The following is a 13,766-nucleotide window of genomic DNA, read 5'->3' on the forward strand; positions in this document are numbered from 1 at the left end:
GTTCTGGAAAGAAGAGCTATGCGGTGCTTTAACAACACAGAATTAACCCAGGAGACGTGAGGCACACAGAAATAAGCTTTCCTGGGGAAATGACCACTCAGCTACAGTAACACCAAAGTTCAGGAGATCGAGGAGGCAAGGAGGTGGGGAAAATATGTGAGGACGGCTGAATGACCATGCCACAAAGTGAATATGAAAAGCAATGGGAAGTTATTATTCTACACTAAGGGAAGATTAGGGGTTACTTGTGACACAACCACTAATATCACCCTGGCTGCCTAAAAGTCAGTAAGATTCTGGGAGACCAGTTAGAAGTTTGTTGAGAAAATGCAGCCAAGAGGTGGGTGAGAAAGTGGCAGTATTGAGGTCAATGGCAAGGGCCTGATGCAGGTCTAACGCTCTAGGTTACGGGTGGCAGAGTTGAATCTGACCTAGAAAAAGACAGGATCTGGTGGGAGACTGATACCAGCAGCAAACCAGCTTGCGTGTGTTGACGCTGTTAAGAAGACAGATGTCCTGCACATGGGCTAGGACTCACTCTGGAATTTGCTGGAGGAAGGAGGAAGACGGCCCTGCCAACAGGGAGAATGGCCCAGGCTAGGGGATGACAGGTTATGTTTTCTGGGCCAGGGCAGTCCTTCCTGCAAAAGGCTAGGAATTGTGTGTATGCAGCAGGGAAATTATTTTCAACAGGTATGTATGCTATAATAAAGTGGTATTTTACTCAGGTTATAAATAAAACAGTTCTTAAAGCAACATAACAGTTAATGTTTTTGATCAGCACATATAACCAAAAAAGGACAATATGACTAATAACTTACCGATTTTTCATCTATTCATCAAAAGTTGAAGTCGTAAACTGACAGGAATTATTTTCCTAATAACTACACTAAATCAGAATTCCAAACAATTGGTCTTCAAGGAATGCCATTTAAACTGCTTTCTTGAGGGGATTAAGGAAGGAAACAGCAGAAGAGAAAATTTTCCCAAAATTACTAGTTAGCAACACTGGGTCCTTATTCCAGCTCTTCCCCCAAACTACTAAGTAATTCTGAGCAAATCACTTAATTTTCAGTTTCTTTACCTGTACCAATCAGGAGCTAAAATTTACTTTCTAAAGCTCTGTCAACCACTACAGGCTTATTAGCCTAATATCTTTTGGAGTTCACCTTTGCCTTAAATGGGTTTATGACAATGTTGTGAATCACAAGCTAACTATTTCAAAGTTCCTAAGAAGATAGTTCATAGGACAGACCAGAACACAGGTTCTATGCTACCATACTGTTACCCTGAATAACTACGGAAAAAGTGTTGCCATAGGATAATGCTGACACCTTAAATTGTTAGGCTCTATGCATATCTGTGTCACAAATACCACAGTTACTCATGATGAAAATTTGCTTCTTAATAGAATCACTAGTAAAATTGCTTCCAGCTAATAGCAAAACTACTTATCCATAAGCCAACCATTCAGGTTGTTGTAGTCAGGGTTTAATAAATTTAATACAACACACATAATTTATAGGATTATTTTTAAATGAACACCAAAAAGTCAAACAGAAAAGAATACAGGCAATCTGTCCAAACACTAAAGACCCAAAGAATCCAGCTGAGGGCCTGGATCCCACAGCGAAGTCCTGTATGAGTCCAGTTGAAGACCCAAAGCCCATAACTGTGCCCCCAGAAATCCAGCTGGAGGCCAAGAGCCTACAACACTGTCTCATGCGAGTCTGTTTCTTGGATCTGCCCCGGGGGGGCCCAGAGGTGAGTGGTGGAGCTTGAAAGTCTGCGCCAGCAGGATGAAGGATCTGTGCCAGCAGGCTGAGGAATGTGCACAGGAGCTAGGAAGCCATGCTCAAAGTAAGGACCAGAGCTCCCCCAACGTGAGCCACAGCCATCCTCAGTTACCTCAGGAGAGCCAGCCCCACCTGATTCTCTAGGAGAACCATCAGCACCATCTTTTCCTCTCCAGTTCCCCTTTTATGCCATTGCCAACAATCCCCCAGGTGGGCCCTCTACACCCATCGGCACACTAATTCAGTTCAGCTAGGTGTTACAAGTTGACTACCAGTTGGCAATCTACCACACTAATGAACAAATTCTAAAGGGCCTGTGATGTTTGTTAGTTAATTGTATGTGATTAGTTAGGTCTCCACAGGTATCCATACCATAGTAAAGTTAAATTGAATGAGCAAGTAGCCTTAAAGCCAGAGTTGGTATCCTTCAACATCAAAATGTCGTAAAACTCTGCCACTTATACATGGCTGTCTTCATTCTCTATAATAAGGTGGTGGGTGCTCAATGCAAGAAACTTTAATATGATAGAAAACCTTTTTTTCCTCGCTGGGCATGGTGGTGCACACCTGTAATGCCAGCTATTTGGAGGCCACAGCAAAGGATAACAAGTTCAGGGCCAGCCTGGGCAATTTAGGAGGACCATGGTTCAACATATAAAAAGGGCTGTGGCTGTAGGTAGCTTGGTTCTCCAGTGCTTTCCCAGCTTGTAGGATGCCCTGAGTTCAACCAGCAATACTGGTTGAATAAAAGGAAAGCTCACTTATAAATTTGTCTTTATTTGGTATGGAGGAAAGGATGAGCAGGTAGACATGGAAGATTTAAAAACTGCTTCCCCTGGGTATTGTGATCTGAACTGTAGTCAGTCTTGAGCTCAAGTCCAACTACCATTAGATTTTTTTTTTTTTGAGTTTATTTTATTTAACCATTAGATATTGATAGAGGTCTAACACCTACTGGGAACTGTCAGGCCTTGGATTTGTGTTCTCCCGGAAATAAAGGTATGGTCTTACAGAATCTAGGGAGGACTTGTGCTCTCAGCGGGATTAAAAAAGAGATGCAGAACTAGCTACGATTAGGTCTTAAAGAGAATTAATTCATAGGCCATCGCTGAGTTTAAAACGAGGCAAAATCATTTTACAAATATATGAGTAATTATTCTGCTGGTTGGTCACACTAAGTAGAGCAGCTTCTAGCAATCAGGAAGGGAACCTTGGCGTATAGCTAGGCAAACGGGCCATTCCGTATCTTTTCCACTCACCCAAAACCTGGACAGTTTATGCAGCAGCTCGGACCAGTCTAGAGGTTCTAGAGCCTGGTGCTGGCCTCGGGTAGCTGGGTGGCATTATCACGAGTTTCTTTTGTTCTGTAATTCGGCCTCGGAATTTTCGATACTCTCCCATTCTCCCTTGCCTTGCCCTGCCTTTCTGTGTTCTAGAAGCTTTTAGGACCTTCATGGCTACCACAGTCAGGGATCTGCCTAAGGGGAGTCCCTATAAAAGCAGTAAGAGAAAGGAAGAATGAACTACTGTGTACAAAGCGCACACTCCAAAGGCTTTCGCTTTAATCGTAATTTATGACTTAAAAGCTTGCGAATCCATGCCAAAGGAGCATTTTTCTGCGAGAATAGCCCAGCCCAGGCTTTAATCCTAAAATGTTCCGAGTAAAATAAACATCACCTCATTTCTTCCAAGATTCCTCCGACACCGTTTCTTAAAACTATGTGCTTCCCGAGGACGCGAAGCGCTTTCGGCAACTTCGAAGCCTCCAGTAACTCGCTCTGCCCAAACTGTAGCTGTCGCCCCGGCGACGCTCGAGTTTGTTCCTCTCCACCTATGTTTACGCCCGCCCCCCAGGACTGAAGTCATCCTCTCACTGGTGTAGATGCGTGCTCGTCTTCCCAGCAAGCCAATCAGAGCCTCTCTACTAAACCGCAGGAATTTGGGAAACGGAAAAACCCTCCGCCATAGCAGCGAATGGGGCGGGGTTGTAGATGAGTGACAGGGACATTCTCCAATAGACAGCGCTGTACGGCCGGCCCCTTCTGGCTGCGGACTAGAAAAGAGCGTTGATGCCGGCGGCAGCGATGAATTGTAGGAGGCACTGGCTGCTCTGGGACTCTGGTGAGCGCGGCGGTTGCTGGTGGCTTCTTTGCAGGTGAGTGGTTTTTGTGGAGGAACGTTACAGGTGTGAACGATTCCATCTGCGAGGAATGAGGGATCTGTTGGATGTGGGAAGGCCCGGTGCTGGTGACCCGGTGGCCGGAATTAGCTGGCAGCTGAAGCAGGGATGAACTTTTCCCTCTGGGACCGTGAGGCAGGTGTGGGGGCCTCTCGGGCGGGCATCGGGCTTTGCCACTGTGTCTACGACCATTGCAGGCTTGGCCCTAAAAGTTTAAATAAATACAAAACAAACAACACTTGAGTGCCGAGAAGAAAAAGAGGTGAATGCATGCGTTGGTTTCAAATCACAGGTTCATAAAAGCACTGAACCTTTAAGTCAGTGTAATTCCCTCTGTTAAGAAGATAAGGTCAAAATGATGCATAATTGAAATTAAGTGCAGTTATACTTTGAAGGATAATTGGTTGTTAACTATTAGCTAGCTTAACGTCCATTCCCCCGCCTCCTCCCTTCCTAATTATGGAGAATTTACAGCTCCTGAATGATTCTAAAATATTACTAAGTGAATGTGGACCCCTCCTGAAGGCAGGGGGAGGGGACATAAATGTTAAGTTTCATCAGTAGGTACTAAAATTTTCTATGATAGAAGAACTTATGTCAATTTGGGTTTTATTTCAAAACTATCTCCCTTGAGTCCACTAGGTTTATCCATCTGTGTAGTCCAATGGCACCTCACACACCATAGATGGACAACCTCCCCATGATGGAAAATTTTAGTGAAACAAAATGAATGGCATAGTTAAAAGTCAAGCCATCTTGAGTTTAGTCCTGAAGCTGCTACTATTTCTGTAATCTTAAACAAATCATTTCAACTCTGACTTTCAATTTTCACATCTCTAAAAAGCAGAAGTTGCTGTAGATTTACCTCTCAGGTTCATGCTTTATTAAAGTATGCTTTGGAATAAATATGATTAGATAATTCCGTTACTCAAGCAAAATCTCTTTGCAGTAAATTCTATACCAAATGTGTTAGCAAATAGAAGTCCCTAGCTGGTGGACCTTTTATTTGCTAACACATTTAGTACATATGGATATATTATTTTGTGTCCATATTTATCTTAAAGCAAATCAAGCAGATTTGGAGGGCACAGAAGTACAGTGTGGCAGAGTGTCGTCTTTAATGGTTAGATGGCTAGCGTTTGGGAAGATCTGTTGGCCTGTTCCTCTTTTGCCTTCTACGCAATGGTTGGTTGATAGTAAGAGGCATATTTCTCTATAGTACTTGTTACACTGTGATGCCTCTAAGTTCCTCTGCGCATTCGTCTTTGTGCGGCTTGCCTTGAGCACACAGGAGACGAGAAATGTTGGAGGTGAACAAGTTTCTTGAACATTGTTGGAATGAAATCTTTTATGAAAGGATGCTTATGTAGGGAAACAGGACAAAAAGTATTAATAGCAAAAACCCCTTTGGCATTTTGCCACAGATATGGAGGCAGTATACTTGTTGACTACAAAAGTGTTTAGACTGTAAAATAGTACTTACTATTTAGTATGTTTTTAGGAGTGTATCTTTGCATCAGACTCTTCCACCTACATTTATTGCATTCTTCTTTCTAGTGTCTAATTTAAACTTCTCCTCTCTAATCTTCCTTAGTTTACTTTATTCCCTGATTTTGCTTCTTTTCACACCATCAGCCAAATAGGATGGTTTCGATGGGCCTGAGATTTATGGCAGTGTTTGTGAGTTAGTCAAAGTCTGTCCCCTTCTACCTCAGTTTTTGGTAGTGTTTCACCATAATTCATTTAGTATTCTTAACAGTCCTTGAGGACAGGAGTTTCTTTATTGTCATGTTTATAGATACGGAACATTCGAGATTGTACTGTCAGTAAGCAGAGCCAGGTTTTTAACTTATAGTTTTGGGGATTTGGGGATACAGTCAGTTTAGGCAAAGCTACTGTCCCAGAGAATTAAGTATCCAGAGAGAAGAAGGGAACGTGAGAGCATTTTGCACAATGATTTTGCACCAAGCAGGCTAGAACAAGTACTGTGACCCTAGGAAATGGCGCATGCCTTATGCTTCTCTCTCTCCCCTGTGAGAAGGGAACTGCCTGCTTTAGTTTTTTTCTCTGTAAGAAGTTATCAATAGGAGATATTAGTCAATGCAAGGCTGGAGAATGAGAGGGATATAACATCTGAAGGCATCTGTGAGTGATGCTTATAAAGAGATGTTCTTATAATTGTAAATACAATTGGAAAAGTTGCTGTAAGATAATAAAACATGGAATATTAAATATTTTAAAGAACAATCATGCTTGAACATTTAATATTGCATTTGATTTGGGGGAAGGCCTACTTTATTATGATACGTGGAGCGCTAAGGAACTAAGCACTGGATTGTATTTCCATTGAGCGTGGTTTTGTTGTAATTCATTAGAGACATCTGTACATTCATTGTCTCTGCCCTCCAACAGAGTCAGCTCTTCTTCTGTATGGGTAGATCCCTGGCTTGGTGGAGCTAAGAATTCTCCAAGCTGAGGTTTTGCACCAAGGCAAACATCTGAGTGGTTTGGGGAAAAAACTGAAAACTTAATGTTTACCTATAAGCTTTGGGTCAATGTGATTCTGGTTCTAGGGCCCTTATTTGATATAACTTGACGTTAGATTATAGACATTTCTTGCTCATTTTTTTTTTTTTTTTTTTGAATTGGAAGAAAAGTGTTCAGGCTGGACATGACCCTTTGGTTTGTCCCACCTTTACATGACTTGAGTCTTAGACATTGATTTTCAAACATTTGAGGAAAGGAGGAAACAAAGACCTAAAAGTTTTCATTTGGAAGACAAACTGGACTTCAGCAATATAGATAGAATGCAGTATTGAAATTATATGGCTTAATGAATCCAGATGGGATTTCTATACATAGATAGGGAAAATTCTTTGAAAGTGGTAGGTCCCTGTCAGGTGTGTCCTGTGAGCCACCCCCTTTGTCTCTTATTGTCATAGCAACTGCCTAGCCCCTCCAGCTCCTCAGGCACGCAGTCACCTGAAGTGCAAGCACTGTGGGATAGTTTATGAAGATGTCTCACAGGAGGAAACCATGTCTGAGTGACTCTGTGTTGAGGAAAGTGAACAAGATGAATCACTTTTTATCCTTTAGTTTTATATTGGACCCATTTCTAAAGCAACTAAACAAAACTTAGATTGATTTAAATATACTCAGTATTGTCTTCTGTGAGGGAATAAAGAAATAATTGTGACTGATATTGCATTACTAAAGGTACTTTGCAGTTCTGGCCAGGAGTAAAATCTGGTGATTTAATAATATATCCTATGACAGGATTCCTTGTTAAGGTTAAAAGTGCCACTGTAGTTAAAAGATCTGAGGAGGGGACCCAGGTACGTAGGGATCTCATACCTCCAAACCTTCTGGTCCACTTCTTGTTTTTGTGCAGCCCACCAGCAATGAACAGTTTTTACACTTTAAATGGTAATCTAATAACAAAATTTCACGTGCATGAGAATTATATGACATCCTAATCTCAGTGTGTAGACTCAGTTTGATTGTAACACATCTACACCTGTTCTTTTATGTCAGCTCCAGCTATCTATACTTCAGCTACAATAGCAGAATTGCACATAATTATGACAGAGACCTTGTAGCCCACAGTCTCCTCCAGAATTTCCTGTTTACCCTTTTACAGAAAAGGTTGCTGACATCTGAGCTCAGCTCTCGTGACTTTGGCACTTATCTCCTTCATCCCACTTTAATAGCCATTATCCTGGCCCAGGTCGTCATTATATGTTACCAGAACTATTGTAAAAACCTTACAACTGTGAGTATTCACACCCCTGGTTTTTCCTGCTTTCTCTGCATGAGTGCTGCCTCGTCCTCTCAAAATGCATGCTATTAACTTTTAATGACATCTCAATTTATAGAGGAGGCTACATCCTTTGCAGCCAAGCCCTCCTTGGGCCACTGTTGAGTCTCACTTTCTAGACCCGTCTCCTCCTACTTCCTGTGTGTACCCTGTACTTAGGGTAACGTATAATTTTCCAAATGGGATACTTGAGTGTGAAAGGGTCCCTAGCAATAATTATGCCTGGGAAGGAAACAGGCCTAAAGCAATACTGTGCAAGGTAAATAAGGATGTGTAATCGTTCTTCTTATAACTCCAGCCTGTTTGATGGGCTTGCTGTTTGCTGCATGCACCTGTTCCTTTGGTTCTACTCATTGTTCCTTTAGAATTCCTTTCCCCTTTTTCAAAATTTTATTTATTTACTTGATATGGGGTCTTGCTACACAGTTCATGCTTGTAGTGCACCTCCTGTCTCAGCTTCGCCAGCGCTGGGATTACTGACATGTACCACCACATCAGATTTTGGGGCCAGCACAGCATGCCCAGGGTTCCCAGGCCAGCATAGTATGTGACACAGCATGCAGTACCTGGGATCAAACTCGGGTGGGACCTTGCACTTGCCAGGCAGGCACTTAGACCTCTGAACTACCTCCCCAGCCACCTTTCTCTTTTCTACAAATCAAAATTTTAGCTGTCTTCCCAAGTCCAGCCTAAATGGTATAATGGCTGTGAAGTAGCTCAGAAGTCATTTCTTTCTTCTCACGAGGTTTGCAACATGTTTGAAGGATGAATTAATTAGCTAGTTGAGAGAAACTGGAGTATTAAGGACTTTGAATTTATGAATCAGTCATTTTAATGTGAGTAAAGTAGTGAGACAAGTTGGCTTTCCGAGGACTGAGGGTAGAGCCTTGTGCTTTGGGGGTGAGCCTGTCTGAGACTGAATTCCAGCTCCATCAGTTAGAACTTAGGAAAGTTACCTTCTAAGTTTCTATGTCTGTAAAGTGGGGGTAGAGAACCTACGCCGTGGAACGGCAGTTTAGGATTCAAACAGTGCCAAATGCGTAGTGAGCCCTCTATGAATGTTAGCTCTTGTGGTTAATGTCATCACCATCACCACCATCCTCACCACAGGTGGATCAGAAAGCACAGGAGCCCCAGGACGTAACTCAGGAGAGCTGGAGGAGGTGCAGCTCCAAAATCTTCCCGGGTATCTTTTTGATGGAAGGAGTCAGCTTTGGGGGAACCATAGCAGTGCAGATCCTAAGAGATGACGGTTTTCATTTAGTGCGGAACTAGGCTGCAGTCGTTTGAGAGACAATTTCACTAGAATGGGCAGGGCACGTATTAGGTGTCAGAGAACGAAGGAAGTAATGAGTACAAGGAAGAAAGTGTAGGAAGGAGGAGGATGAGGTCATGTCACGTGGAAGATGTCTTTGTTTAGTCGCCATTCTTTTCCAAGCAGACCATAACTTTAAAAAGGAAAAAAAAAAAAAAAAAAAAAAAACCTCAGGGGAATAGTAATCCGATAATTTATGTGGCCTGCATTTTGGTCTGAGGTAAGTTATTAAAATGAGTGTTTAAAGCTCAGTAATTTGCTGAGGGATATTTAAGGAACCTTAAGACCCAAATGCAGGTTACTGGCTTTTCCAAAAGCAAAGCAGGGATCAAAGCTTGAGAGTTTAAAAAGAAGTTCTTCCTGGGGGCACCTGAGGTTTAGTTTTAGGAAGGTCCTTCTTCATCAGCTGGGGTGATTACTGCCTTTCATCTTTCTTCCTGGTTTGTCTGCAGAATGGTAGTGAGCTGAGCACTCTATCACAGATGCATTTTGTGAAGTGGTAGCCTAAGTTTGGAAGGACAAACTGTGACTGTAGGTCCACCCATGTGGTAAAGCCAGGTGAGCCTATATCCCCAAACCAAGAATGAAATTGTTAGACATAAGGAGAAAAGGCCCAGCGATTAGAGGCAGAAGCTGTGGGTCACCAACCCAGTTGACCATCTAGTGACATGTGTCGGTCTCCATTTTCCCTGTACAGATATGGTCATGCATGAACATATGAAACTTGCACGCCTAGAATGCATAATTACTCTTGGCTTCAGTTTGCCATTTTAAATACTCTGGGATTCTTGACTTAAAGCCTGTCAAGGTCTCAGGTTACCAAAACAACCCTGACTGTTTTTATGTTGGTGGTTACTGCTAGGCCTCTCAGCAGCATGACCTAATAATTGTCTAGCCTGAGTCATTCAAGATGCCTACTTTGTGCATTGTGTCAAGGAACAAGCTAGGTTCTTCAGAAAAGTTCCAACTGCTCTGATGCTGCTTGGTCTCACTCGTTTGTACATATTCAACAGTTGGGTAAATAAAAGTAGTTGAGAGTCCCAAGGAGAGGAGAGTATTGTTCACTGGGGATAGACCTGCTAGTTGAGTACCTTACCCTATGTTCCCTTCTTTACAACACAGTGAAAAAAGGTGTACATTTTCGGTTTTTATGGGATAGCACTATTCCTTTACCACAGTACATATAATATATAGTTTGAGTAAAAATAGAATTTGCTTTATTTTAAAATAAAGGAAGCTAATTAGCAGATTAACATGCTGTAAAGTTTAATAGTAGGTGTAGTGGATTTCTAACAGGTGGTGAACTTATTACACAACAGCTGAATTAAACTAGGTGTGGTGCTGGGTGCAGGATGCCCACCTGAGGGTTGTTATCAGCAGCATAAAGGCAGAACAGGAAAAGCTGCCTAAAATACTGTTGGGGATGCTGTTGGGAGAAGCTGTTGGAAGCTGCTAGTTCTCGTGGGCCGTTCTGCTCGAGGACCTTGTCATGCTGGCTTTCCTGATGAATTTTGGAGAAGCTTGAGTCCTCATCTGGAGCCTCCATTCCTGGCTCTAGAGGGGAAGATGGCGCACCCCTCAGCCTCATGAAGCTTGTCGCTTTGGCTTTCCTGATGAGAACTCAGCTTTCCTCATCACTGGAGTAGCTTGGAACCTCACTGTTGCCGAGGATGGCTGTGGTATTTTGAGGGAAGCTCTGGTGCTTACCTTGAGCGTTGCTTCCCAGCTCCAGTTGAGAGCCCTCAGCCTGCTAGCACAGATCCTTCATCCAGCTGGCACAGACTTCCTAGCTTCCACCACTGACTTTTCAGCCTGTCTAGCACAGATCCATGGAGCGAGGCTGCATGAGACTCTGTTGTGGGTTCTAGGCCTCCAGTTGGACTGGTGGGAGGCATTGTTATGAGCTCATTAGTGTTTAGTGTGTGGATAGATTTCCTGTACTTATAGTGTGTGATTATTGGGCGATTCATTATACAATATTGTTATAAAACATGCCCTGTATGATATTGTTCACCTTGTAAAAGCCCGAAACCATGATGGTACATATGTGATGTTATTGCTATTCATTTTGTTCCCTTGATATAGTTCATAAAAGATGATGGAAAAGTTGTTCTACTGACAGAATTTGTCCACCATGCCCTTCTTTGCTTGCAGAGAAAATAGCTTCGTTAGATGCTTAGCCTGGCAGCTTCTCACTTGGAAGCACAAACTAAGGGTTGAAGCAGAGGACCAGTGGATGGTTTCTTTTTTCTTTCTTCTAATTTCCTCCACCACCACTACTAAAATAATAATTGGGAACAGAGGTGGGTCCACTTCTCATGGCCTGAAACTGGTATTATCTACTGGATTTGGGCTATTTAAAGAAACAAGATAGGGCTCAGGAGATAGCTCAGCAGTCTAAGCTCCTGCCTGACAAGCTCAAGGACCCAGGTGCAGTCCCTGGTATTACATGCCGTGACATTCCCAGAATCCCGGTCACACCATGCCATCCACCAAAACTGGATATGGGAGTGCATGCCTGTAATTCCAGTGCTAGGGCAGCTGAGACGGCAGGATCACTATGAGTCTGAGCTGCATAGTGAGACCCTGTACCAAATAAACAAAAAATTTTTTTAAAGAAACAGTATAAGAATATCTTCCTTGGGGCTGTTACATACACATGTACATGCATGCATGCGTACACACACACAGCACTTGTTCTCTCCCAGGTGGGGTCCCTGAAGATGGAGCTTCATTAACCTCATGATTATTCTGTCTCTGGGGCCAGGCACAGTCCGGGTGACTTTTGTCCTCTTCTTTGTTCTGCCACTCTGATGTCCCTTCTAGACTGAGGGCAGAGACTTTGTGCCCTCTCCCTGAAAGTTCTCAGCCCTGGGAGATGCCTTCCCCTGAGTGCTGAGTCCCAGGTCTTCAGATCATCTCTTGAAAAACATGGGACTTCTTTGCTCCATGGATACCAGAACTTCAAATCTGGTATTTGGCAAGAAAGGGACATCATAATCCTCACTACTGTGACTTTACTGCTACTATGTTGCCCTGAAAATAAAACCTTCCTGGGAAATAAGCCCCCTCTGGTCGTTAGCATGGTGATGTCCAGTGGGTGCCCGAAGTTTGCACCTCACTATCCTCTTGCTTGGTGGCTGCACTGTCAGGCAGTAAGGCAAGCATAGGCTGGTGGGGGCTGGAAGCTTTGATCTCTAGTTTTCAAGACTGTTATTTTTGGTAGTTGCAAATTATCTTAATCTGATTTCCTCCCTTATTCCTAAATTTCCTAGAATTTCTGAGAATTACTAAACAAGGTAGAAACTTGATCCAGATTCCTTTGAACTTTGTCACTGGTTGTTATATAATTGCATGTGACTCACTGTGAAATGGGGCAGAAAATCCCACGTTAATGGAAATTGCCAAGAGTAACCGTGTTGCTCACGTAGTCTGTACTCTCCGGCGTGGAAGAACACGGGTGGAGGTGCAGAGAGCCGGGCCACTACATCCCCACAAGAGGAAGGAGATGAGGCTGGCACCAGCCATGCTGCAGAGCAGACGCAGAGATCTTTGAGCAGCATAAGTGTAGGGTTTACAGTCCCTTTAGGGCCACTCGCCCCACTTCTTGATTCCTCCTGCTGAAATGTGGCTGGTGCACCAGACTATCTGCGCAGATGGAGCGGAGGAGGCAGCTCCCTTATCAGTGTGTTCCTCACTCCCATGGACCTGCTCCTGGTAATCGCTTTCTCCAGGCAGCATCTCTCAGCTGCTTGCCTTTGATAGCTTGTTGTGCATCCGGATTTGCTGCTGACGACAGCTGTATCTTGAGGCAGGTGAAAGCTTATTTAGTTGAGTACCACTTCCGGTATGATATCACTTTAAATCACTTTTTGTGCTGTTTCAGCATTGAGTTGGTGTGTCTCGAATACCTTCGATTTGCTTGTGTGTAGTATGGACCGTGGCACTGAAGAGCTAGTTGCCACCCATTGGTGGTACAAGATGAGATACGTATGCTGGTTTACTGGGTTAACATGTATAATAACTTCCATAATAAGAATGCAAAATGGGTAAACATTTTTTCTCCATGAGAGGAAAAATGAAGAGCTGAATGCCTTGAGTGTGGGGTCAGCTGCTAGCAACAGTGTGCATTCCCACCCAGACAGAAATCATCCTTTCAAACCTCGGTAGGTCTCTCTGTGAAGTCCTCTTCCTTGAAGCATGAACAGCGTTTTTATCTGGTGGAAACAGCATTGAACTAGAATAAAGCATTCTGATTTTTTTATATCATGTAATCAACATTATTAAGCATTAGAAAATCTGAATAACTAGATTACCAGTAATTACCTGGAGAACAGGTGTATACTTGCCACAGTGTATGGGTACAGATGTCTGACATCACAACTGCTCAAAGGAATTTGATTTTAGATACTGGCTGTTGTGAAATTGTGCTGCTTGCTACCCCTAGGTAGTCATTTGAAGAGAGAGTATAGCTCGTACTTTTTGTTTTTTTCTCTTTCTAGATGTATTGCTGACCTTGAACATCGTTCTATTTGAAGATTGCAGGAGAGCTCAGCCGTCAGTATGTCCAAGTACAGACTTATTATACTGAGACATGGTGAGGGTGCTTGGAACAAGGAGAACAGATTTTGCAGCTGGGTGGATCAGAAACTTAACAGC

The 13,766-nt window shown here is 43.1% G+C and overlaps 1 protein-coding gene across 1 annotated transcript in view; it reads left to right on the top strand.

The window, feature by feature from the left end:
- The first annotated feature begins 3,700 nt into the window (after nt 1-3,700).
- Bpgm (bisphosphoglycerate mutase) overlaps nt 3,701-13,766 on the top strand; it is a 25,508-nt gene continuing 15,442 nt past the window's right edge. Inside the window, 2 exon segments of the mRNA XM_023713780.1 lie at nt 3,701-3,951; nt 13,610-13,764. Coding sequence (XP_023569548.1) covers nt 13,671-13,764 — 94 coding nt within the window. The 5' untranslated portion in view covers nt 3,701-3,951; nt 13,610-13,670.

This window comes from Octodon degus, unplaced genomic scaffold (genome assembly GCF_000260255.1).
Source record: "Octodon degus isolate 3935 unplaced genomic scaffold, OctDeg1.0 scaffold00032, whole genome shotgun sequence".
Taxonomy (NCBI): domain Eukaryota; kingdom Metazoa; phylum Chordata; class Mammalia; order Rodentia; family Octodontidae; genus Octodon; species Octodon degus.